The sequence below is a fragment of the Pollachius pollachius genome, assembly GCF_949987615.1.
Source record: "Pollachius pollachius genome assembly, chromosome: 18".
In the NCBI taxonomy this organism is placed as follows: Eukaryota; Metazoa; Chordata; class Actinopteri; order Gadiformes; family Gadidae; genus Pollachius; species Pollachius pollachius.
In genome coordinates this window covers 10,126,277-10,152,641 of record NC_136951.1, presented here as the reverse complement: position 1 = coordinate 10,152,641, position 26,365 = coordinate 10,126,277, and the positions used below count along the sequence as shown (strand labels likewise).

Below are 26,365 nucleotides of genomic sequence, written 5' to 3'. Positions count from 1 at the left end.
GTTACTTATTTTGAAGACACTATGGTTTGGTGATTAACAGGACATTCAGATAAAGGTCTTTAAGGACCATGTATGGGTTTGGATGCCTACACGTTTTTTGGAATCGAACCAAGAACCTTTACCTGGGCGTCGACCTCTGCACTATCCCGACTCACTCCAATCAAATTTTAACTCCTTTAATTGTACACATGTAGTTTAGAGGTTACAAAGAGTAAACTGTCAAATGTTGTTTGGTTTTACCAAATGCAATTACTATCCAGGCACGAGTTCAACTTTATTTTACAGCTTCACATAACTTACAAAAAGCCATTATCAAGTCCAATGGTAAAAGGAATTGAAGGTTTAACTGTGCTGTGCTTCTACGTGTAGATAAAGGGCAATCCCCACAATTAACAAAAATTAAGGAAAAAAGGGGGGGGGGGGGGGGGGAAAGGCATTGCGTACATGCAGGTTATTTTTTTCTTTACATAGATACAAGTTATAAACATTACATAGCAATGACACTTCTAACCAAATGATGGCTCCTTAATATGCAATATAAAACATTATTAATGCACGACGTTTCACATCTACTTAGATATCAATGTACGTTAATTCAAAGGTTTTTCACAGGTCATACTCAATGAGGCAGTGAGAAAAAGGGACTGAAAAATGTTTGCAACACAATGGACAGCAGATAGTTAGTCCCTAAAGTGGCAGAGGAAGTGGACAAGTGCATTCAGATCAACCTCAAATAAGCAGCGCCACTTACAAAAAAAGGCAACATACTGTCATAAGTTTTCCTTCCTCGCAACTGCCACTATTCCCCATCTTTTAAAAAAGTCATTAGTTAACTTTCTTCAGTAACGGAAACATTAGATTCAATACAAACCAATGCACATAGGTAACTCAAACCAAATCACGTGCCATTTAGAGACCAGCTGTGGCATTAAATAGGTTCTTACACTTACAATAAAAGTAACTCAGGAAACACACACACCTCAGACTTCCTTAGAGAAACCCGTGTTTGGTAAACAAGGATTTTTAGAAGCACACCCTCTGCTGTAACCACTTGGTCAGTACACTGAAATAAGAAAATTGTCCATCTCAACTAATACTAAATTTGTTCATATGCTGCTTTTTGCGGTTCCATGCTAGAACAGCGAAAGTGCGTTAAAATAAACCACGTCTTGTATTTTGAGTCATTGATCCATACTCTTCAGATTGATTATGAAGGCTAACATAAAACCCAAGCACAGATATAATTAACCGTTAGTGGCGGGATACATTTCACCAAGAGTAAATACATTAGGGATGTCATGAAGTCGGAAGTAAATAAGCATCATAGAGGTTCCTAAACAAGTCAACACATTCACCGGGAGTCCCCTAGGAAACCTGTGAGCTCTTAGGTTTGGTTTGTGTTTATGTACGATTGATGATTATATTCATGTGGAATTTAATTCCAGGTGTCAAATCCTCTTATCAGTGGCATCAGCCATCAAGTTCTTACACAAGCGATCACTCCAGAGTAAACGAGTATTAGTATTGGAAGGCGTTAAGCCGGTTAGAACTCAGTCACGCAGTAGTCATTTGCGTATTCGGAATGATGAGCAGACGGGACCGTTTTGGCGCTTGTTTATAGAGAAGGTAAAGCTGAAGGAAGGACCCAGATAAGGGATGGAAGGGCGGTTTAGGCCACATCCAGGACCCCAGCGGCCACCAGCTGCCTTGAGAGCCAGTCCAGGCCCTCATGGAGGCCTATCCCACTGCGCGCGTCGCAGCCCTGGACGTGCCAGCTCCTCCCGCAGCACAGCTTGTGGAGGCTCAGGAGCTCCGTCATCTCCTCCACCGACACCACCCCCGGTACATCCTGCCGCCGCGCAAAACGAGGATTGGTTCAGCACGCTAGCTTCACCGCACAGACATTGGTAGCTTACTTTAGCGGGAGGTCAGTGTGGGATTGCTGGATTTGCAATGCGGCCAGCGTTACCTCTTTAGCTGTAACATGTGCTCAGTTTAGGAGCTACCTTATTAGACCATTTAATATACCACTGATCATGTATTTGTTTAGATCTTTTGTTATTATTGTGGACACTAGAGGCACTACACCTAATCAGATCAGGCATATACCATTCAGAGGTCAGGTGCGGCACATGGAAGGGCATGTTTTCTTTTTACCCGAGTATCAGAGAAGACAGGATGACCCACGCTCATGATGTTTGATTTTGATGGGAATACATCCACCAAATCGTGAGATATGCCTGGACATTGATCTTCATAACTGCCGGAGCCCAACTCTAATTAACAGGCCTAGCTTCTACAATCAGTGTTAGCGCAGTAGCTGTACCACGCGGACAGTGTTAGCTTGCGGCCAGTGTTTGCTTGTGGTCAAGTGTTTACTCCCTAGCTTCATCAAGCTGACAGTGGTACCTCATTGGCTTGAACAAGTGGTAAGCATTAGCTCACTAGCTGTAGCTATCCAGCTAGTGTTAGCCAAACAGCTAACTCTACCGTGCTGCCACTGGTAGCCAGACCCTACCTGTTTGTTAGCGAATATGAGCAGAAGCGCATCCCTCAGCTCCTTCTCCGTCAGAAGCTTAGCTAGCTCGCTGTGGGCTTCCATCAGTCTGTCCCTGTGACAGCTATCAATCACAAACACCACCGCTGCGGAAAGAATGAGGTGAGGGCCGGGTTAAAATAAAGAAATAAATAAACATTTACCAGAACAGTGTCCAACTATTCCATCTAAATGAGTTCACATTTTATGAGAAAACAGATTTTATAAAATAAGCACATAGAAGTTACCTTGTGTATTCAGATAGTAGTGTTTCCAAAGTGGCCTGAGCTTGTGTTTGCCGCCCACATCCCAGATGGTGAATTTCAAGTTCTTGTATTCCACTGTCTCCACGTTGAAACCTGGAATATGGAATGGAATAGTTTTATTCTGTTACACTTTTGCCCCCCCTCTCCCAGCTGTCGGATGGGGGAATGTGTGTGTGTGTGCGTGCGTGCATATATATATATATATATATATATATATATATATATATATATATATATATATATATATATGTATAGTTACAACTCAAGCCACTAGAGGCTGCTAATGGATTAGCTTACACAGTGCAGGTTTAAACATTATTATCTCAATACAACACTTCGAATTATGAATGATTTACCGATGGTGGGGATTGGCTGCATGAACTCGTCTTGTTTAAGCTTAAAAAGGATAGTCGTCTTCCCTGCTCCATCCAGCCCTAAAGTGACCACTCTTATCTCCATCTTGGGGCCAATGTGCACTCGGTTGTCCTGGAAACCAGAAGGACTTCAACACATTGAAACGCAACACAATTCTCCCCCTGACTGAATGGCAATTATTTAAAAAATTTGAAAACTTCTGTACGTTCGGCTCAAGGAATGTGAACATCGGCGTTCAAACCCAGAATCCTTCAGCTGAGCTTCAAACTGCCTAAGTGTGTCCTGAAGGCACCTTAGTGAAGGTCACGGGGATGCCAGCGTCCAGCTGGATGTGATCCGCTATCTCAGTGAACTGGTGCTGCTGCTTCTGCAGGGTCTCCAGCAGGCAGTTGATCTCCTGCTTGGCCAGAACAACTCTGCAGTCGTCCTGTAACACAACAAAAACATATATTAGTGACTTCATGCAGACAAAATCAAAAGGGTTTTCCTTGTCATATGCAAAGTTTAACAGTGCTCATTCTGAACAGTGTAGTCCCTTGTGACATCATAAGCAGCCAATATGCGATAGAAGATATACAATTATTGTCATTGTTAAATCTCAGAAATAGCAAAAATATGGCAGGACTAGCAAAACTTTTATGCTACAAGATAAAAATGAAACACCATTGACGCATTCCAGAGAATGTAAAAAAATATATATAGGAAATATATATCGTGGTATGCCAATGAATATGTAAATTATATTTAGATAAAATACATCAAAATTACAAGGGACCCTAGAATGTGTAGGAGTGATCCTGTGATCAATATTATTAGTGTGGCTGGTTTAGGTGCTCGACTGCTTTGGGGGAAAATTTGTCAGACATCTGAAATTAATATTGAAATTGACCAGAAATAAACAAATGCTGAATCTTGGACCCACAATGTACCTATTGATCTACTTCAGGCTAGGGAGCAGCGATTCCAGCACAAGCTTTCATTCATGTTCAAATGGATGGTGGAAGTAGTTTGAATGAAGTCAAATAGCATGCAAATGCACACATTGAGCACATGTTTTTCTGTCCACCATTTCCTTGATAATTTGCTCTTATATATCCATACACTAGGGAATCTTTTTTAAGTTCCTTATGTTCACTATTATTCACTAAACAAGCAATAAAACGTTCTATACTATGACCAACACAAAATTGGAGGCAGTCAACTGCTTTCCTTTAGGCAAGGCCAATATGTTGAGATTAATTTATATTCTAACAACTTTGTTAACTATCAAATTGTAAAAGAAAAAGAAAATACGAATCTTACTGATCTTCAGTCAGTATCAAATCATTTTTTCACAGCCGTTGCAATTTGCAAATCACATTCTATTACATTGCGATGTCGGTTTGATTTTGATTAATCGTTCAGCCCTAGTATCTTGCCCGGCAAAGCTTCGCCAACAACCGTTCTTACTATGCAAGACCTGCATTTATTAGGACTAAATACAGCGGCCACAATATTCTTCCCTGTGGGAGACTTCATCCAAAGCAAAACACATGACACAGTGAACAGAGACAGGCCATTACGCAGCACGGCAGGGGTTTTGTTATGTGCTACAGGTCGACCACCGCCGTACGCCACCGGTCCCCTCCAGCCCTCCCCCCCCCCTCACCCGGGCGCGTTCCTACCCACCTGCTGTAGAGTCTTCTCGCAATGCAAGCAGGCGGTGGACACCTGGGACAGCAGGATGGTCATGTCCTCCTGCTGCTGCCGGAGCCAGATCAGCCGCTCCCGGACGTGGGCGTCCACCACGCTCAGGGCCATCTCCTCCTGCCGGCACAGCGTCTCGTGGAGGTCCGCAAAGTAGGCCCTGACGCAGGACCGCGCGCTTTCCGCCGTGCCCGGCACCTGTGAGGAGGGGGAGAAAATAAATCAATAATTAATTGGAAAAATTTGTCTTGTCATGTATTTAAAAAAAAAAAAATACATCTTCATCATCATCATGCTGACCACCAGTGTTAAATTCAAGAGGATTATGATTAGGTAGGGGTTAGGGCATCTTAAGCGAATGCCAACATACAGACGGTCGACATTAGGTTTCAAACACAGAACCTTTCAGATGAGCGACAAACACCCTGACTACAAGACTGCTGTACCCGGTATCCGCATCAGAGGGTAAAATAAAGCCAATTTCAAAAAGTGATCTTTGTGTTTTGTCCTGCATCACCAGGGGAGATAGCTTTACATGTTCAGTGTGGGCCATCCCGATGCCGTCCTCCACCATCTGCTCCCCCCCCTCGATCTGCTGCACGATGCCCACTAGCTTGCGGGAGTAGTCGGACACCTCCTCTGTGAAGGAGCGGATGCAGTGGGCCATGTCCAGGATGGACGCACGGATCTGGTTGGCTTCCGACTCCAGCAAACTATGCTAATGGAGAGGAGAAGAAAGCATACTGAATAGAAAGTCTGGAAGGGTTCTTTGGTTTAAAAGGATTAGGGCATAATAGTACCATCACATTGCAACAGAGCGTTCTAAATTCAACATGAGAGCCAAAAAAAGTGAGCAAGTCAATTCATTAGACATCCATCTTTTCATCTACCTATGTGTCTGTCCCTCAATATTTACATCCATTCATCCATTCCCACCCTTCGACATCCATCCATCTCTGCCAGTAAAGCTAAAAATCCACCCATGAACATTTACGGGGCAATTCACTTGCATCTTTTAGGGGGATGAATGCCCTAAAGGGCACTCAACAATGGGGACCACTGCCCAGTGACCACCCTAAGTCAATCCCTACCTTGTGTCCTTGATGCTTGCCGTACTCCTTGCAGACGCAGCACATGAGCGGGCCTGTGGTGCAGGGCTCCTCCAGGCACACAAACTCGATGGCATGCACCTGGTGCTGGGGACACAGCGTCTTCTCGTGGGGCTTGTCGGCCAGCGGCACGCGCCGGTGCTTGGCGAGGGTGCGCGTGGAGTGCGTGAGCTGGGAGCACTCGGCACACAGGTGGGTGGCGCACACCGTGCAGTACATGGAGGCTGTGTGGCTCTCGTCCTCGTCGCAGCGGATGACGCACTGGGGGACGTACAAGCAAGTAAGATACCACAGAGGGGGATAAAGTAGTATACCTCAGAAGGGAATAAAGTAAGATACACCCAAGTAAGATACCTCAGGAATTTGAATTCATTTGGAAGACGCTCTTACCCAACGTTGGCGTGGCTCTTAAATCACATCTACATACATACGCACACTTTGTGGATCAGTTTACCTCCCCAATGCTCTTCAGGGCGTCCTCTGCTATACCAGACTGGTTGGACGCACCGTTCTGTAGCCGCTCCAGCAGCTCAAGCAGAGCAAAATTCTTCTTCAGGCCCCATACACCAGAATCTCCTGAAAAGTAAAGAATGTGGTACATTGGCATTTATATTTAACATGAAACTGAATATCAGCGGAAGATGTATACTGGTGTGATGCAGATGGCCTGGGTTAACATTTAACAAAGAAAGATAGACATCTTGGAATCTAAAAAGAACTGCAACCTTGTTCTGAGCTAAAGTCCCATCGACCAATTCAACACTATTGACTGTTATAACAGGATGCACATTTTTCAATTGCTGCAAGGTGATGAAATGGATCACAAATGGGAACACGTGGTGACGGTTGCCATGGACTTGTTCGTCAATTGTCAACAGTACCAGGGTCTTGTGCGTTGTCCCTTCTAACATTGAAAAGCAGCTACTAACTTACTTAGCAATAGCAACAACAGAAGGAGTAGGACAGATTTGATTGGGTTTAGAGAAACTCAGAAACACAAGATACAGGTTAAACTTCAGACAAAAACGTGTACACATCAATTTGAAGACATTTTCATTAGCTCACCTAGCTCAGTGACCTGTCTGTCAAAGGGACAGCGAACCGCCCTGCCATGAAGGGGCAGCCGGGTAAGACAGTCGTGGCACACGGTGTGACCACAGAGCAGAAGTCGAGGGACTTTATCCCCTTGAAGAGAGAACACGTCCTCGCATACCCCGCACTCAAGTACCTTGAAATGTACAAACACACACACGAAACTTAATAAATCTGATAGTCACGGCCGCGGCGCATGGGAAAAGTCTACTGCAAACAAACATCGAGCACTAGAAAAGTCTCGAATAACGCTTATGTTAACATGATGCTAATATGATGTACTATTGACTGCGTTCAATATTAGGGTTTCCACGTTGACGTCGGATTGTTATCGCTAATATTGAAGTGGTCTCCAAGCTGGCACTTCTTCAGTTAGCATGGGCACCGACCGTAGGCTAACGCAGAGCTAGCCTGTGTACTATTGAAAGCCATTCAATAAAACAATTTAACAAGTTGACAAGTGTGTAAATGTGCAACTATCGCTTCGTGAAGTTTCATCATCGTCAGCACAACACTTATAAACAGGGTGTCTATCATTCTGGCGCATAACGCCGCCGATAACTCCTTGGCACACAGCACTGAGGCCAACGCAGCAGCCACCAGGACGGTATCCCTGCGGCTTCCTCTGAAATATGCACCAGAGAGCAAAGTATAGATGAAACGGGTTGATAACGGACTAACCTTGACCGTGCTCCCGTGAGCTCCCCTGCCGTGTCGAGCACAGGTGTCCATGGTGGCTAGGGCGCCCTGTTTGTTGATGCCTGCTGCAGCGGCCATTCTGTACAACCATACATGAATCAAAAGCAGGATAGAGCAGCATAATTGTTGTTCATTCACTTCCGTCTTTGCTAAATGTTTTATTTAGAAAATATTTATTTTGATTTAATTATTGAATTGGGGTATATATTTGAACAGTGATTGATAACGCACATTTCGTTATGTGAATAAAGATATACAATAATTATAAACTGCGTTTATCAGTTCGCACATGCGCATTTCAATGCGCTGCCTCTACCCCCTTCATGATACATCTAGCGCCCCAACCAGATGAAGGTGTTTCTAGTAAAATGGCGATTTGTACCTTTCCCACCCTTCAAAAAATTTAACAACGCTATCAAACAAGTATTGCTCATGACAAGGAATTATTAACAAGTGAATTCACAACTCATAGAAAAATAATAAAAACTGTTGTTTTTTACAAACATTTCGCCTTATGAGATAAGGAAGCACAGATTATACTTTTCTTGGACATTAATTTACATACCTTTGAATATGTAGCATATCTTTCCATTTCGACGACACAACCCGGCGACACGCTGACGACATACATTAATGGTGACGACCCCCTTTAGCCCCGCCCACTTCAGCCTAATCATCACATGACCGCCTTCGAGCTTTAACTGTGGAAGAACGGGAAGCATCAACGATAAAAATAACAATGTCTGGACCAAATGGTGACCCCACCATTTCTATCGACGACCCGGGCATAGAAGAAGAAGATGATTTCAGTGAAGAAGGTAGAAATACAGTTCGTCATGCATTGTTTTATTGTGTCTTATGTTGGCTAACAACTGCTAATGCCTTGGCTGCTGATCCAAAGGTGGCCTGTCACTTTGTTTTAATTAACTTGTCAAGTGGATTGTAATCCTTATTCTATCCATACTCATACCTTTTTGATTTGGAGAATAGTTTATCTATTATTAGTTGCATAGTTACATTATTAGTTACTGCTAGGCCAATATGATCCACCGAACTGCTAGCATGATTGAAGGTTTGAAGTTGACAGTATACTATCCAAAGCAGACTTATACCCGCCTACTTATTCTGTTCTTGACTTTCAGAATATGCTTCCATCAACTCCATGCTGGATCAAATTAACAATTGTTTGGATGACTTGGAAGACCGCAATGACTCTCTGAATGGGAAGCTGCATGAACTCTTGGAGTCCAACCGCCAAGCCAGGGTGGAGTTCCGGGCTCAGCTGGCTGGAGCCCCGACCAAGGACCAGGACGTGGAAGAGGACTCTTCTCTATCGTCCCCCAAAGAACAGGACGAAGACATTGAGAAATAAGGACTGCGTGAGATGTTTATGTAGAGCGTGTACTCTTCCTGTGAAATATTTAAAGTTTATTTTTGTTTCATACATTTGACAAGATTGTGCATAAGGTATCTTTAATTTATATATATATAAACAATTTTGTCTTTCAGAACGTTTTTGAGATTGGAAGTGGCATGCTATTATAAATGATTAGTATTGACCTCCCCAGTCAGTTAATGTAATTAAACCCTGTCTGCTGTGTAAGCTTCATTTAAACTGAAAATGCCCAGAGCAATGTGGCTTTATTTAGTTCCATTTTCCTGCTAAGTAGCATTTGTCTTTGACTCAGTTTAAACTTTAAATAACATTGGATGGAAAGATATGGAGGAATTAAGTGTTCAGTGTTACATTATACATTTCCAAAGTCTAGTTAATCTTAGATTTTTGGGAACATTCAGGTCTGTCAGTGAGTATTTATTATATAAATGTGTATATGTACATTCCATTTAATGTTTCCAAACATTAAGTAATTGTCACTATTAATGGTGCATCCAGGAAATACAAGTTTGTATTAATCTGATTATTACAGAGCACCCTCTCCCCTCAGTGATTTAAATAACAATTGTGGGAATTATCTGTTTTTTATTATAAATTAAAATGACAAAACATTCAACTTTCAAAAATACATGAAACTTCCAGCTGTTAAAAAAACAATAGCCGTTTGTTCATTTGTCAGTTGCAGAATAAAAATACAATAATAAAACATACAACCTTGATTTGAACTGTTCTTTTACAGATCTCTTCTCTACCTTCAGAGACGTAAGCAAAAACTTTTCCAAGTTACATTCATCATTTTTCCATGCACAATTTAGTCCAGACATCACAAGTTTTTCTCCCTATGTTAATTCAAACACCAACCAAGAGATCTCTGTGTACGTTGAACTGCCAGTTGGTTAAAAAGGTCCCCTTCTATGTTTAACTGCCAGTTTGTTAAAAAGGTCCCAGAATTTCGTCACGTTTCAGAACATTTTAAATAGACCAGTTTCGAAGAGGGAAGTGGTGTATCCTCTCAAGATGATCAACAATTTGGAACCAGTTATAAAATAAACATAAGCGTAAATCTATAACCAGTTAGCTTAGCATCAACAAATGATGCTAAGCTAACAAATTATTCTATTCTCTATCGGTCTGATTTAGAGAACCGTAGATGTGCTACATTGAATGGCAACTGGCGCTTTATACTATAAATACCACAAGAAGTTTAGGCAATGTATAGTTGCGGCATTTAAAATTAAAAATATAATTGCCCCTTCAGTGTATCGCCACAAAATGAATCAAAAACGCTTTAGATTGAAAAAAAGAAATATGGAAATGTGAATGCATGTGACATAAGCCCATAAACCACTAGTAACACTTGCAGCTCCAACTTCAACAATGGTTCCAGTCCTCAAGAAAAAGATCAGTCTTTCGTTACGCATGGTTGAGGGTGTCCAGAGGACAATAGTTACAGTACAGTTCAGATTTAGTTTGTTCCTCGTTACAGTGCGCAGATTCAATTAGAAGCATCCAAATAGGTTTCAAATACACTGAAAGACATTAAGAAGTCCTTTTAATTGTCAAGATAAAAGCCATTTTGTATTTTTTCTGAAATGAATTATTAAAAAGAACCGACTCAATTGGGATTCGGATGGAACAAGTAAGCTTATCTGAATTGGTGCAGTCACACACATTTGATGGAAGGGCAACAGCAGCTGAGAATGCGTTGCACAATTTAACACACTTAAAGAACGCCTCAATGATTATACATACAAATGTCAACAACAAACTTAAACATCTTGGACAACTTTCCTTAACAAAGCTAGGATAAGACTCAATTTAACAGTAGTTTAGTTTAATACTCAAACAAACACTCAAAGGTTCCTCAAAGTGTGACTAAAAGGATGATGTGGTTCCATGGAGAAGTTACATTCTACGATTCATAAACCAAAATAATAAAATTGTGCTTCATGGAAAGCTTATGCGGTAAACGCCATGGCTATGTAATCAATAATTATGATTTCTCTGAGTGTATACTATAGTATGTTGTTCAACTACAACCATCTTCCGAGGTTAAACTTTTTCACATTGGTCAGAATTTGCTTTCTTGAGATAAACTTTGGATCAACTGTTCAAACATTATCTACCTGCAATCTACCTGCCATCCATTTTCACTGTTCCTCTTTAATTTTTGATTAAACTATGGAACTGCCTAAGCTACCTCTTTTCTTAAACCATGTGTCAGATCAAAAACAAATGAATACAACATCTTATTCAGCCATATATACAGGTAGATCGGACTAAAACATAATTTATCTAATAAGGTGTCATTTTGTAACCAAATGTGTTTGTTTTTTTTCTTATCTTGAATTACTTGAATTGTAATTATATTTCATCCTTTTTTATTCCCACTTTGTTCACCAAATGTCACATTTACTAAACCAGCTCTGGTAACCACACACATTACAGGCTCTTTCTTATTCACGGTAAGCCTTCAAATCCAAAGTCTTAACATTTAGAGCTGGTTTCATCGTCAGATATAGACCCAAAACGAGAGTAAGGTTTTCTCAAATTATTTTGTAACAAGAAGTACAACAAAGTCACTGCAAGCTGCCTCGTATGCTACTTTGGGCCCGGTCTGCATATGTAGTCTGTGGCCTAACTAGTCTGTACACTGGTTTACCAATGAATTCTAAACCTCATGTGTTGAATGTTAATTTCCTACTTTCCCACAGGCTCAAGCCACACGCCTATTGAATGCCTGTTAGAAAACCTATATCTTTGTGGGTGACAATCCGTGTCCCACCAAATGTTGTGACGCTCAGTTCCATAAAAACGGGATATCCAGAACAGCAATCCATATGAAACAAACAAAAGAAGATAGCAAAAAGGAAAAATATCAAACAGTTCCAAGGTAGTAATTTGTTGAGTTTCTCATCTCAAGGTTAGACTCTTCTAGCGTCTCCTTGACCTTCTCTTGGGGGCAGCTTTCGCCTTTCCTGTGCTTGTCTTCTTCCCTGGTGTTTCCTTATCCTCCTCCGCTGCTGCTTCTTCTTCTTCTTCAGCTGTTGCCTCCTCGGCCAATGGCGCATCAGCCGGCTTCTCCTCAGCCAATGGCGCATCAGCCGGCTTCTCCTCAGCCAATAGCGCATCAGCGGGAGCTTCCTCAGCCAATGGGGCATCTTCTGGCGCAAACTCAGCCAACTGCGGGTCGGCGTGTGTGTCCTCAGCGAATAATGCGTCAGCCGTCGCCGCCGCCGCCGCCGCCTCAACCAGTGGCTTTTCAGCCGGTGACTCAACAGCCAATGGGGCACCTGCAGGCGCCCCCTCGGCCAATGACTCATCAGCCGGTTTCGCCTGGTTACAGTCCGGCCCAGGCTCGGTCCCGCCAGGCAGCTCCAATGGATCCTGGGACAGCAGCTTCTCCTCGTCCTCGTCGGTAAGCATGGGGGGGTCCTCTGACACGGAGGCACGGGGGGCAACGGCCGGTCGACTCTCCTGGGGTTCAACTGTTGGTTCGGGCACATCCAGGTCGCTGGAGGCAGCGGGGTTAGCGGTACCCTCCAAGCATTTGGGTTCAGTCACGCGGCGGAGACGGTCCTCAGAACTGCTGGGTGTGGGAGGCCCGTCCTGCTGGCTGCTCTTCAAGGCTTTGTACTTCTATAGAATCATTAATGCAGACATCCTTATTTTGTATGGTTTTCATTCGGTTTGACATAAAGGGCATATAGGTGATCATATTTGAGTACTAAGCAATGTATGGATACAATCTTTACAATGCGTTACAACAGCAATCAGATTACCATTGAAAAAAAGGCACAGGACTGTTATTATAGAACCGCTTTTCTAATAAATAAATAATAATGCCGGCACTCCGAGTAAAAACGTTGTTCAAACTGACCTTGAGGTGCTCAAAGTGTGTCAGAGACTTGCAGTGGGAGTGTAATGCAGAGGATTCAAAGTGGTAGAATTTGTTGCAGAGGCGACAGAGGAAGCCGGCCACTGGTACTAGGAAACGAGAGCCTATAGCGCAAAGGAGAGAGAAATTTAATCACATGGGACATCCAGGAATCATTTCTAGGGTTTTAACGACTTGAATACTACTGCATCTCTGCCCAAACATAAACATTTTATGAAATGATCAATATTATCAGAGGTGTTTACTATAAGGTTATATTCTTGTTCAACTCAATGATACCGGGTGAAGTTGACTTATGACTTAGATATCACAAAATAAGATTGAGATGGTCAGCGCTCACCATACACCGTATCAGTCTTGAACTCCTCATCCGTACTCATTCTCTCTAAGGTCACCTCTGTCTGGGACGACAGGTCATCCTGAAGGTGGACACACAGACGCATCAAACATTATTACAAATAATTACAAGTCTGTTTCAGGAGTATTTTTCTAAAATGTGAAGTGGTTGTGTTACCAGTTGATAGGAGCCATGAGTCGCGTCCCTCTCCTCCCCTTCCACTTCGCAACCATCTTTGTGGTCCAAGGACCCGAAACCCTGCTTCTCCTGAAGGTAAGAGCGGACGGAAAACCAACCATGAGGACGGGCCCCAGTGCAGAGGCAAATGGGGACACTTTGCCCTCCCATTCAATTCTACAACTATAAAACTATTTCAATTATCCATATAATTTCCTTTTTGGAATTTGGTTATTAATTTAAAAGGTAGGGGCCTTGCTCAAACGTGCCTACAGATACTGCAGACATTAGTGTTTGAATGCCGGATCTTTCTACTACGATTCAAAGTCATTCTTGTATTTGCCATTATTGTCTATCATGTTTTGTGTTTGTACATTGCAAATCAGGTGTCTCTTTAGTGCTTTGGCCTCAATGAGAATAACCTATATAAATAAAAGGTCAAATTCCATAAATAATGACAATAAAAAACACTGTCCCACCTCCTCCACCCGGTGTTTGTGGTGCTGGGACCGCAGGTGCTCCACAAACAGCTGGGGGGTCTTGAAGGTCTTCCTGCAGACCGTGCAGGTCGGTCCAGCCAGGCTGCCAAGTTGCTGAGGAAGAACACACCAGGTTTTAAAACCAGTGTTTGTATTTACGTTGAATTAGGATTTTACAGCACTAAGACTACAGGGTCTTCTCAATATGGCGGAGCATCGGCAACAAAAAAAAAATCCCATGATGCATTGTGAGGCACACGCCCTACATACGGAAGCGAGTAAGAGACTGTGCCCAGCCTGTTACCTGGTGCTCCTTGTTGCAGCGGTGGTCGGTGGCGCCACACGTCAGATGAAGTCCACAGCTGGGACACCAGTGCAGAGGCTCGGCTCTTTTCTTACTGGAGAAGAGACACACAAACAAATGAGACAAAAAGCACTACAAGTGAGGCGGAGACCAATCAAAGAATATAAATCAATATCGAAACACAGAGCTACATCAATAAAAAGGACACATTGACAACTGGACTAAACTGCAGATTAGATGTTTGGATCTGGGACACAAGGTTAGATGGTCTTTCCTTCCCACTCATGTTGGTTCTACTACAACTGATACAGTTCCATTCCTAATCATTTCCCAACAGCCCATATGACGTGTGAATTACTATATATACAGTAGCCAAGAGGAGGAGGAAGTGTCTGTGTGAAGGCTTATACAGTAGGAGAGAGGAAGCAGTGGCCGCGTGGAGGATCGAACACAACAGAAGCGGAGGACGTGCGACACTGACCCGTCTTTGTGGGCCGCCTGAAGAGAGTCCTGCACGCGCGGGAGCAGCGTGACCAGACAGGCGTTACTCATGTGCTGGATCTCCATCATCCTCTGCTGGTGGGAGAGGCCGTTCATGTGACTGCGAAAGTTCTACCAGGACACAAATACATCCAGAGGTTAGGGAAAACACCATCGCTTAAGTCCAATTTATTATGTTACATGTGCCGCATTTGATGGACGCTTTTATCGAAAGCGTCTTACAATACTTGTGTATACTTGTGTTGAGTGTACACACATATATATATATATATATATCTTTTTGTAGTTATAAATACATTCTGCATTCAGCTTCCCCACTGAGCTACCGCTCCGATCCGAAATGTGAATAAGGGGACACTACTATGGATGGATGGACATCCATGTTACACAGTGAGTACACATCGCCCCCACCTGCTGGCTGTGGCAGGTAATGCTGCAGAGGTAGCAGTAGAACTTGTTGGTCCCCTCCAGGCTGTCCTCCTGGTTGTCGTGTGCGGAGGCGTCCATGTCCTCTGGCGCCTCCTCCAGTACAGAGTCGTCCGCTAGACACTCGTTACTCAGCTGGGAAACAGAAAGGGTATGAACAGTCAGACTACGTCACCGTTTACTATGGAGTCTTTTCTCCAAAATACCAGTGCACCAGAGAAGAGAAGCACAGGGAAGGCTTTCAGCCCAAGGGATGGAGTGATTCTTTTTGTAGATACAGGTCATTCACAAGGAGGTAGGGGTTGGTTCTCCTGCTCAAGGATGCAGACATTGGAGTTTGATCGTTTGAACCCAGAACCTTTCGGCAGGTAGTGAAACACCCTAAACACCCATAACCAAATCTTGGTTTGGATACATTTTCCTTTTTTTTTTTTTTTTACAACGCAGATCATCTGAAAAGGTGGTACTCAAAAACAACACATCTATATCACAAATTACATACCTCTGCGTCTCCGGCCTCTTCTGTTCCTTCGAGGACCTCGGAACCAATCTCTTCCACAATGGAGCAGTCTAAGACAGATTCGCATGGATATACAAGAAGAGGCAGGCATAACCAATCAGCTGTATAGATGTAACAGTAGTGGCAATCAATCAGTTAAAGGCTTAAAGAAAGGACATTTTCAGCAAATAATTTTGAAACTTTCTACCAACTATCTGTTATAATGGCGCAACATATATATCTGTGTTCTTACCGCCATCCTCTGCTGCATTGTCACTCTCTAAAGTGATGATGGTCGGCTCCTCTGACCTGAGAGAGAGGGAGGAGTGGTTAGAACGGCGGTTTCCAAAAGTGAGAGCTTTAATTAACTAACATTAGCTCATTAGTCAAGTCGCCACGACTGATGTGACGCTTGTTTGCTTCATTCCATGTATCTGGGGAATGAGGAGCTTGTGTAGAGGAGGCTAACTGTAAAGGGCCAGAATCATACATCGATCCATCAATCGAGACAACCTGGTCTGAAAGTCATCGTTAATATTATTTAAATCCATCGAAAAGTGTATTTAATGTTTCGAATGGCCCAAGAGGAAACACAAAGCTACCAGGCGGTCACAGACTGGAAGAAGACTACTCAGGGGACTATAACGAGGGGAGGTGCTGGTGTTGTAGTGATGAAATACAGAATGAAACACAAGGCGGTCACAGCTGTCATCACCCTTCGGTCCTCGACTTCTTCACGGCTGGCTCGTCGGTAAGATCCACCACCGACGTCGTGCTTTGACCGGCTTCCCCTTCTGCTGCTGCTGGTCCACCGCAACAAAACAAAATGGACACTTCTGGTTAGCCAGCTTTCTTTCCTCCAAAGTAGATACTCAAACATACAATCTACTCGCAACATAATTCAAAGATCACATCAAAGTAGGCAAATGTAATAGGAGGTACCTTTTCTATATCTCCAATACATTTAAACAAATACAGAAATAAACATTTTACATTTACAAAATAAATTAACCCATGAGGAGTGTTTATCCGGCTCACTGAATCGGATAACCAATTTAATTACTTTTGGCCTGATACTTATATTCAATATCTACTATTTTCACAAGAAATGTGGTAGTTGATAATGTTTACATTTTCCTCATACCGATACCAACATGACACCTCCCCATTTAAAACACTTGGATCGCAGCAGCCTTACCTGGCTCCGCCTTATCACTGATGTCTGCTGTAACGCTGGCTGCTGATTGGCCGTTAGCGCTCGCTGCCGCCCTCTGCTCGTTGTCCCTCTTCCTGTCTGGCTGCCGATAGTCCTAGACAAGCAGGGCAGATAAACAGGATTACTGACCCGGTAACGATTCCTTGGCATTCACAGTTGACATTTCGAGCTGGCCAAATCACTATTTAATGTGCGCGAGGAAAAAACACCAACAACACAGACACACACGTGAAAATGTGTTTTACTCATGTGAAATAATTAGAACATGCTTTCAGAGAATTGAAAATATTTCTTACTTTACTTTTATTCCTACAGATCCATATTATAAGTTTAACCTTTACCCTGTTATTTAAACGACTTTGAGTACCTAGAAAAGCCCTATCCAAGTTGAATGCATCATTGTTATTATTACACTGTAAAAGGTTATTGAAAGGTTACTCATACATGGTAAAAGTGGTTACAAGCAGGCCAAGCCCTGCGCCTGATCTTACCGATCTCCAGTCCCTGCTGCAGAGCGAATTCAAATCGCTGGCACAACGAGCTGGGGGTCGAACACCGTGATATATATAAACTATAACCGCATTTCACATTAATCGCAAATATCCCGCTGCTTCGGGTTTGCTTTTGTAGGCGTGTTGAGGAGGCGCGGGCGAATCCGCTGTCAGTGCGTGTGCAGTGTATCACTGATACGCGGGTTCATCCAATAAGTGTTAGTGTACCCACGCACCATTGGCATGTATGCATGCTTGTCTCTGTGTGCGTGTGTGAACAAGAATGACAGAAAGAGTGCTATGCGGAGACGAATGAACGGATATTTATGTTGATGAAGTCTTTCCTGTATGCAAATACTCCCCTGCCACAGGTGGTCAGCCACTTCCTGACTGAAATGTGGCACTGTATCTATGGGTATATGACACTGTCCTACCAACAGTTCAGGACACACACACACACACACACACACACACACACACACACACACACACACACACACACACACACACACACACACACACACACACACACACACACACACACACACACACACACACACAGTATTGAGGTCAAAGGAACCTCCACTCCATTGCAACAGCCCCCATAAGTTGTCCTGTTGTCCTGTACACATTCATTAAATTCCATTGTTCCTCTTTCTGGCTAACCCTAACCCTAATCGCACGGTGTGAAATGTGAAAACAAATTCCTTTCCAAATGACGGAAAATGGAAAGCTGTTAGATAGACAGGAAAGAGGGTTTAAAGTGAGAGGGAATTCCATGCAGAAAAGGCCTACCGGTCAGAATCAAACCTGGCCCACTACAAGGCCCAGACAATATGGTGTGGGCTATCGCGGGTCGAGGCACCCGATTCAAATGTCACTTTTAGAACTAGTCCCAAAAATCCTCACATCCGTCACACCTGAATTTGCAGATAAATGCACCCGAAAATCCATCTGTATCTTTTGAATTCTTTACTGTCCTACCATGCTGGTGGAGGTGTTTGCGTTGTTGTTGTTGTAGAAGCGCTGGTGCGGGTGGTAGTGGCGTGCTGCGGGGTATCCCATGAGGGGAGACTTCATGGTCATGCCCATGGGAACGGGCCCTAGCAGAGAGGACCTGGCCCCGGCCGAGAAGAACTGCCGGAATTGCTGACCGCCCATCGCAAAGCCTCGCATGTTACCTGGACAACACACAAAGTCGAAGGTGTGTGAATCTTTCGGTGAATCACAATACAATTTTGATTCTTGGGGGTCACGATTAGATTAGATGTGAATACGGTACATGGGTGCTAATTTCCGGATGTAATCCAGTCCACTGCCCGTGTGGCAATTTAAGGCATAAAAGCAGAGTAAAGTGTGTAAACGATTATGTCGCTTTTACATTTGAAAAAGTGATTACAATAATGTAAAACACATAAAAGGCTAAACAAAAAAGGGAAAAAAATAAGGAAAAAAATAGACTTTTGAAAGTTGGGACTTGATACGTTATTTATACGTGAATTAATAGTCCTAGAGAGCAAGATTAGCTTCGTACAGGTATCTCAATTAGGGATAGGTTGCTTTGGATAAATAGTCGATAGAAGAGGTTACTGGACGATTAAACAAGCAAGGAATTTGGTTTTAGGACACTCAATATACAGACATAAGACATAAAAGTTATATAAAATAAATATAAGAAAGGATAGGAAAAGCAATCCATTTGTTTGATTATATGAATGTAGCTGAAGGATTCACTTCTTCTTAAAATGTCAAAGTGATCAAGGTATTGTTATTGTCAATGATAATGAAAAAAGCCCATGTGTCCTAGTAAATACTTAATAACATAATTATAATACACAATAAAAACCCTTGCGTACTGTGGTACTGTTCAGTTTGGTTGAAAATGCAGAGAATACATAATGGAAGATAGATCTACACATCAGGTCCAATACCATTAGTGCTGGATTCTGATAACAGAAAGCTTTATCTTTTATTGTACCTTGCATTTGTTGCATCAGCAGAGCTCCCTGCAACATGGGGTTGGGTGCGATGATTGTGGTCTGTGTAGCCTGGCACATGTTGACCATCCTGGGCGAGGGGGCATTCTGGGATTGCATGGCCCTTTTACATAAAACAGAATCAAACATTGTTATTTAAGTTAATTTTATCCAGCGATTGTATTTGTGGAAAAACTATTAACTAAAGGGTAGTATCTGATATAACAGAAGCACTGCCCCCAACGAGGTTGTATTATCCAGAGGGCCTGCTCGATCCCCGAACTGGGGTTCACCTTACCGCTGAGCCTGGTGGTGATGGTGATGCGCGACATGGTGTTGTGGGGGAGGCTGCGGCGGCGGAGGTGGAGGCTGTTGCTGGAAAAGTTGCTGGATCTGCCGCAGGTGTTGGTGAAACTGTTGCTGCTGCTGTTGCTGCTGCTGCTGTTGCTGGTGATGAATGTGTGGGTTGAACATGCCGCTGTTGTGTGTAACTGTCCTGTTGTGTGTTAATGTGCCGTAGCAACACAACGGCGGTGACGAGATACACACGGTCCAATCGGGGTACTCCTAAAGGGTATCTAGACAAGGAAAGACACTTATAATTAAGAAGTCGCAATTCGTATAACGCATCATAAAACACGAGCGCATCTCCAGAGACAACAGATCGCTCCCCCAAACCGAGGATCGGTGATACACAACACAACACGACGGTGGCTAACAATCGAACAATACTTTTCATTTCAGCGGAATAAAATACTGCTCCAGAAGAAATCGTGTACATTTCAGTTTCAATTGACTGAAAGGTTTTATGTATAGTATAGTGTAACATATTGTAACTTGGTGGTAATTGAATAGTTAGGTAAAGTTAACACGCTGCACCTGTCGTGCGAAAATGAATGCTAACATTAGCAAGCTACTTGCAAAACAAGCTAACATAGCATTACAATCCACTGGGTCTCTCCAAAGGGAAATAAACCCCGTTATAACACTTTAAGAGACGACATTTCATTGCATTAAGAAAACTTACCCTTTAAAAAGGACAACTACAAATATGACAAAGGACCAACATTGGCCAAAGCACAAGTAAATAATTAAAACTTACGATAGATTGCAGTTTCCAGTGTGCTTGTTGAGCGAAGACAAGCAAGACAATAAAAGTACACTGTAGACTTCCGGGGAATTTAAAAACTAAAAGCCCTACCACTGCTTTGTTGCCCAGGGTAGCCGCAATAAATCGCCCATGGAAGAATGAAAGTAGTTGTATGAAACAAAAAGAAGATATGTATTTTTCAACTATAATCAGTTCGATGAAGTTAGGAATAAATAATAAATAATATTTTCAAATGATGTGGAATGATCTAATCCTTGGCTCTTTTTGAGAAAAAAAATTGAGCTGTGGAGTTGAATTTTGATTGTTATTATAAGTTGATTATTATTAGTAGTAGAACCATTACATGAAATTGTCCAATTAATTTCTGTATTTATTTATTGGTGATATTACTTTTCTAGTCGTAGACGTTTTGCGCTTTTATATTGAAGCCAATAAAATTGTTCCTGCATTAATCCGCCCATCACCATTTGAGGTAGCTTGGTGTTTATTTCTATGGTAATAGATATGTCTCCCCCTGGTGGAGACGAGTAAGCATGATAGATTCACCTTATCGTGCTACTCGAAGACCGTTACAATAATCCACCTTGGCCTACATCAATTACTTAAAAAATAGGTTTGACATTTGTTAATCAATGTCGTTTATTTGCAATTCACCTTTAGTAAATGCATGCTACGTTTAGCAATAATAACTGTTCATAAAGCCAGTAATTTTATAACGACTTAATTCCAAGGATGTATCATATGGGTTACTTTCGGTTACGTTCTGCAGTCGCCGTGCGCATGTGCCAACGACAACAGGGAATCACAAGCAGTAGAGCGCCGGCTGTCGTCTGGGCGTAGGCCTTTTTCTAACTTTCAGTACCCTGGACAGCTCAGTACGCCGATTACTACGTATAGATTACTTCGTGAAACACTCTTCAGTAAAAAAACAAAACATGAATACTGGAAAAGTACACCTTTTCCCTACAAATTTGTGAAATAACAATAACGATCCAGTTTATGTTTAATATTATATTAAGTTCTGCCACCACCTAGCGGCACACGTGCGCAGCTGCAACCTATATCTCTCCTGAGGGGGAGAGAAGAGGAGAGATTATCCTCATCCGCTCTGGTCCTCGGAGGTGGAGAGAGAACACACAACAAGCAAGAGGAGGACACTAGAGAGGAGTAGAGGGGACTCCAAGGAGAGCCAGCAGATGCGGGAGACCACCGCGGACACCATATCATCAACGGATTTTCTTTAGGACACATCTTCAGGGTCAGACGAGGGAAATATCTCCCACCCTCCCTCAATTTCATTTCAATTCTGACAGATAGGACCGACCAACTCCCTCGCCAAGATGGGCAACCGAGGCATGGAAGATCTGATCCCTCTGGTGAACAAAATGCAGGATGCCTTCGCTGCAATCGGCCAAAACTCGAACTTAGACTTGCCTCAGATCGCCGTGGTGGGCGGCCAGAGTGCGGGGAAAAGCTCCGTGTTGGAGAACTTCGTAGGGAAGTAAGTGGATCTTTCCTTTTTTTCGATCCGCTGGTGCGCCATTCATCCCGTGGCCGCAGTGGCTTTCGCCTCAACACTTCCCTAAACCCATCCCCCTTTGGCATAAAATATCCAAGCAGTGGTGATCTACTGTGTGTCATTCATTAGAAACACACGACCGCTCCATAAATCATGGTTGGGCTTCTTCACAACATGTCTGTCTTCCATGTATACACACACCAGGCCTCTCCAGAGCAAGCCCGAGGAGGCTTAATCGTTACATAACTCATGCTCATACTAATTATACAGATAATTAATACATGCGACATCATACTTCGGCATAGGGTTTTAACCGTTAACCGCACACCTCCATTGACGAAGGTGTCAACTGTTTCTGTCAAGAACAAAGTATAGATTTTGAATCACGTTTCAGCTTGTCAACAAACTACCTGGAAACCCTTTCAACTGCAGCAGATAAAAAAACCTCAATTTTTTTGCTTGGTTTTAAACGTATTCTGGGAGGTATTTATTCAATGTAAATTGATAATAGCTCTACAATACTTGCACTGGTTTTGGTCTTATTTCTGCCAGGGGGGCAGTTTGTTGTTGTCCGTGCTTGTTGCAGTTAAAGCTTTTTAGATTAGGGGAACCTTTTATTTTGACTGTATAGTTTCAGTTGTCTTGGGGAACAGTCACCAAATAGAGATTCCAGGATGCAAACACAGCATTTGGAATCAATGTGCTGCAGTATGACCTTGCCAAAAAAAAAGACAGCGCTAGAGAGAGAGAGAGAGAGAGAGAGAGAGAGAGAGAGAGAGAGAGAGAGAGAGAGAGAGAGAGAGAGAGAGCTTTGAGCCCTTTCAGCTGGGCTCAGCATCCATCTGTCAATGCATGGCCAATAGGTGAACAAGCTTACTGCATGCTAGACTAACTATTAGTCCCGCTGTGCATTCTTTCAAGACATCTTATTCTCTCGAAAATCTGCCACCCTAGTGTTGTCTCTGGGTTTGGGTCATTGTTTCCCTTAAATACATAGGCAGAATATTATTAGCTCAATATCAAATATTATGGTTCATTCATTTCCGGTCAACTCTTTGGGAATGATGGAAGAATGTCTTGTCTTCGTGTGAGGCTATTCCCTGTAGTTCCTCACCCTGACAACTCTAAATTAAACTGACAGCTTCCTTACAGCTTTGTAACTGTACTGTGAAATAATTAGTTTCCCCCTGTGCAAAACTGTGCAAAAGCCCTATTTCTGCTCTGCTGGTCAAGCCACTTGTACTGTACGTGATTTGCAACAGAGTCAGCTGCTGTGGTAGTATTACTAGACTATCATGACATTATTATAATAATCTCCTCCTACACGGTGGGAAATTTTAGCACTTTAATCTAACAGTGTTCTGTTCCCCACGGAAACCTACTGCGTATGTGCCATAGAATTCAGGGTAATTCATTCCAATTAATGAGTTAATTCATTCATTAGGTGAATCCAATTATAGAAGAGGAATACCTCAACAAAGACAGGATGATGTGTGAAAGTGCAAGCGAGGTGAGCTGCAAGTGGAATTCATTTATTTCCTGACGGGCTACGACTTCTCCTGACGCTCTTGTGGTCAGACGAACCGACCAGCTGGAACTGAACCCCAGCATCAGTAGGGACTACAAAATCTAGCCTTTAGCCTGGGAGAGTGTGAGAGAGTTGTGCAATGTGCATGCAATAGATAGGTACACCATACTGCACAATAGTGCACACACATGCACAAGGCATATGTACACACTGAGACACTTTTATTGGCATAGCACTTTATTACAGTTACAGTTACAGTACACATGCACACACACACACACACACATACACACACACACACTCACACACATGCACATAGAGACCTCTTTCTACTCCATGCTTTAACTTTGGCACTACAAACAGGTTTAAGGTATCGCCATATACAACATCCGATCTCAGATCTCAGATTAAGCTTTTCTGTCGTCTACGATCTTTGGAATTTCAAGGTCTCTCTGCATACCATAAAACCTTTTAACATAACAAAGGAGCCGCATAGCCAAGGTGGATGTACAGCGTTCCTCTCTGAGGCGTATTACTATCTGTAACAATGTTAGCGACCTATGACACTAAGCCCCTTTCGCTTAGTGGATTAGGGTTTTGACGGGGATTTCCCATGTGGGTCTTTTGGCTGTTGGGACTGAAGACTAACGTGCCCTCCAATGCGCTGATAAAATGTGCTATGCTGATGTCATGACAGAGCATTAAAGACAACAACACACACAATGGACACTGTTCAAGGTTAGGAACAGAAAGCACCCCCTCCCTCTCCCTCATACCATCCAACCAACCCACCCCCAATCGTCTTCACTCTTTGTCTGCTCAGTCTGATAGTGTGTTTCACATTAAGTGTCCGCTCCGTGTCGCCTTACTGCCATGCATTTGATCCGAGTGCTGGCGGGTATAAATTGTGTGCTGGATAGCCTCTATATACGCTTCTTGTTCCTGCTTATATTTGGTCTGGGTGTAAAATATCAATTGATAAAAGATTTGATTGTCTTAAAAGGGAAAGAGAGAGAGAAAATAATCAAAGAAAGGAAGCAAGGGAGAGCAGTACAGTTGATGGATTCCGTTAGATCAGTGTTTTGTGTTTTTCAACCTGTGGCTGCACTTGGTCATGTGATTTCATTCTTGAAATAGGCAAATCAAGAATAATCTTAAAAAAATAATTGAAACAATTTAAAATGTATATTATAATAATAATTTATTTTAGATAAATAGTATTATTCCTTGTTATTATAAAAAAATATTGCTACCCTTGTTGCATTCAATCGTATGTTTTCCAATATAATGCTTTCTGTTCATTTGTGTTTTCTAAATAAGCAGCATTGCTGACTATATCTTTCCACTGTTTCTAAGCGGCCATGGCCTTCTTGCAGTAATATTTTTGCATAAAGGGGGCTTTGGCACTGTTTGCTCAGCCATTGCATATGTATTTATAAGTCTTTATTGTTTGCGTGTTAGGGGTGGTTCACAAAAGGTCTTCATGACAATTTAGTGTTACGGAAAAGTTAAAGGTTGGGAACAACATCTTACAAAGAAGAACACATTTCTATCATGTTCAGGGTTAGTGACGGCTTTGGTGGTTATTCAGTGATGCCGTTGTTGCATTCTGAAGTTGGTGAACCTCATACCAACATCATGTTTGTCGTTAGCACCACTCTGTGTTGCTAGGTTTATTCAAACTGCCCTGTGAACTGTAAGAAGCCTAGGACCAGGTCACAGTGACCTTTGACCTAATTCCTAATGAGGCCTGGATTCTCTCTCTATGTTCTCTAGTCCTATTCCACTAGCTGGTGTTTGTGGATGAAGTTTCGGGGTGTTTAGTAAGAAGAACAAAGACGGCATTATTCCCATGGAGCACTCCACTTCCCTTGCTATGTTTTTTTTGTGCCTTGCCCAGGTGTTTAATTAGCGTGTTCCCAAAGGAATTACAATGCAGAAAACTACAATAGTCTCTAGTGAACGAAAGGAAAACACACACAAACACACACACACACACACACACACACACACACACACACACGGACACGCACACGCGAGTAAGGTGCATTGGAAGGGAAGTGACACACAGACAGTCCGACGACACAACCATAAGATCCTGTTTATAGAATGTGATACGTCCAAAGTGATCCTGCATTATTAGATCGTTGTGTATGAGGCCTATCCTGTGTGTGCCACAGCATAGAGCAGAGCGTAGTGCACCTTCATTAGTGCAGGCTAGCTGGTATACTTGATCTGATTTTAGACACAGACTTGGTCCACTTATCTGGTTTCAGGACCATGGATAGCTCCATACAGCCTGAGAGTGGGGAGCCCTCATCCCTGGAAACATTAACCACTTTCACCACATCACTCCTTGTTTCCAATATCCGTTTACCAAAAATTCAATGTTGATTGCTAGAAAAAAATATAAGTTAATTTTGTATGTATATTAGGTGTAGACAAAGTAGCTATAGGTATTATAAAGTTAGCAAGTCCCTTGGTTTTTCTTAAGATTGCAAAGAACCTGAAATCTTCATACTGTACTAGTTAGGTGTACTTTAATGGGTAAAATGCTAGCAACATGATGTCATCATACATTTGAGTTAAGTTAAGTTTAGTAGGCTACATGCTAGCTGCTATGCTGTTATAAATATATGGCATGTTAATCCCTTTGAGACTGTACCTGTGATTAAGTGCTATACAAATAAAATGGAATTTAATTGAATGCTAACCACATGATAGTTTAGTGTAATTTAGTAGGC

The 26,365-nt window shown here is 42.6% G+C and overlaps 4 protein-coding genes across 7 annotated transcripts in view; 2 read left to right on the top strand and 2 right to left on the bottom strand.

Annotated features, from left to right (window-relative positions):
- Nucleotides 1-148: 148 nt before the first annotated feature.
- trim23 (tripartite motif containing 23) lies at nt 149-8,361 on the bottom strand. Its single transcript, XM_079755527.1, has 12 exons — nt 8,329-8,361; nt 7,746-7,842; nt 7,038-7,200; nt 6,427-6,548; nt 5,955-6,233; nt 5,399-5,581; nt 4,846-5,061; nt 3,470-3,604; nt 3,159-3,288; nt 2,785-2,895; nt 2,519-2,643; nt 149-1,849 (listed from the first exon to the last, which is right to left on the bottom strand). Exons 1-12 carry the CDS (start codon nt 8,343-8,345, stop codon nt 1,670-1,672), a joined length of 1,758 nt encoding a protein of 585 aa, XP_079611653.1. The 5' UTR covers nt 8,346-8,361; the 3' UTR covers nt 149-1,669.
- Nucleotides 8,362-8,446: 85 nt separating this feature from the next.
- Nucleotides 8,447-9,579, top strand: bbln (bublin coiled coil protein). Its single transcript, XM_079755762.1, has 2 exons — nt 8,447-8,581; nt 8,906-9,579. Exons 1-2 carry the CDS (start codon nt 8,503-8,505, stop codon nt 9,133-9,135), a joined length of 309 nt encoding a protein of 102 aa, XP_079611888.1. The 5' UTR covers nt 8,447-8,502; the 3' UTR covers nt 9,136-9,579.
- A 145-nt stretch (nt 9,580-9,724) lies between these two features.
- On the bottom strand, nt 9,725-20,602 carry ciz1a (cdkn1a interacting zinc finger protein 1a). Of its 2 annotated transcripts, none has more exons than XM_079755759.1 (16): nt 20,566-20,602; nt 19,762-20,041; nt 19,466-19,587; nt 18,472-18,668; nt 16,979-17,090; nt 16,496-16,583; nt 16,034-16,089; nt 15,784-15,851; nt 15,267-15,416; nt 14,836-14,966; nt 14,355-14,448; nt 14,051-14,164; nt 13,572-13,661; nt 13,398-13,476; nt 13,040-13,161; nt 9,725-12,798 (listed from the first exon to the last, which is right to left on the bottom strand). In XM_079755759.1, exons 2-16 carry the CDS (start codon nt 19,935-19,937, stop codon nt 12,094-12,096), a joined length of 2,304 nt encoding a protein of 767 aa, XP_079611885.1. In that variant the 5' UTR covers nt 19,938-20,041; nt 20,566-20,602; the 3' UTR covers nt 9,725-12,093. The 2 variants fall into 2 exon arrangements, with proteins under 2 accessions (XP_079611885.1, XP_079611886.1); XM_079755760.1 differs by having other exon boundaries at nt 16,496-16,580.
- A 1,312-nt stretch (nt 20,603-21,914) lies between these two features.
- dnm1a (dynamin 1a) overlaps nt 21,915-26,365 on the top strand; it is a gene marked incomplete at both ends in the record, with an annotated part of 49,058 nt that continues 44,607 nt past the window's right edge. For all 3 annotated transcript variants that reach the window (XM_079755437.1, XM_079755436.1, XM_079755435.1), the window contains one exon: nt 21,915-22,075. In XM_079755437.1, coding sequence (XP_079611563.1) covers nt 21,915-22,075 — 161 coding nt within the window. The remainder of the gene's footprint in view (nt 22,076-26,365) is intronic.

Coding starts and splice junctions, on each gene's coding strand:
- trim23 (XM_079755527.1), bottom strand. Junction 6,549..7,037: donor CAGACAGGTCACTGAGCTAG/GTGAGCTAATGA, acceptor TTTACTTTTCAG/GAGATTCTGGTGTATGGGGC. Junction 6,234..6,426: donor CCCTGAAGAGCATTGGGGAG/GTAAACTGATCC, acceptor TACGTCCCCCAG/TGCGTCATCCGCTGCGACGA.
- ciz1a (XM_079755759.1), bottom strand. CDS start 19,937: ATGTTCAACCCACACATTCATCACCAGCAACAGCAGCAGCAGCAACAG. Junction 15,852..16,033: donor CAATGCAGCAGAGGATGGCG/GTAAGAACACAG, acceptor AATCTGTCTTAG/ACTGCTCCATTGTGGAAGAG. Junction 12,799..13,039: donor CACACTTTGAGCACCTCAAG/GTCAGTTTGAAC, acceptor ATGATTCTATAG/AAGTACAAAGCCTTGAAGAG.
- bbln (XM_079755762.1), top strand. CDS start 8,503: ATGTCTGGACCAAATGGTGACCCCACCATTTCTATCGACGACCCGGGC. Junction 8,582..8,905: donor AGATGATTTCAGTGAAGAAG/GTAGAAATACAG, acceptor CTTGACTTTCAG/AATATGCTTCCATCAACTCC.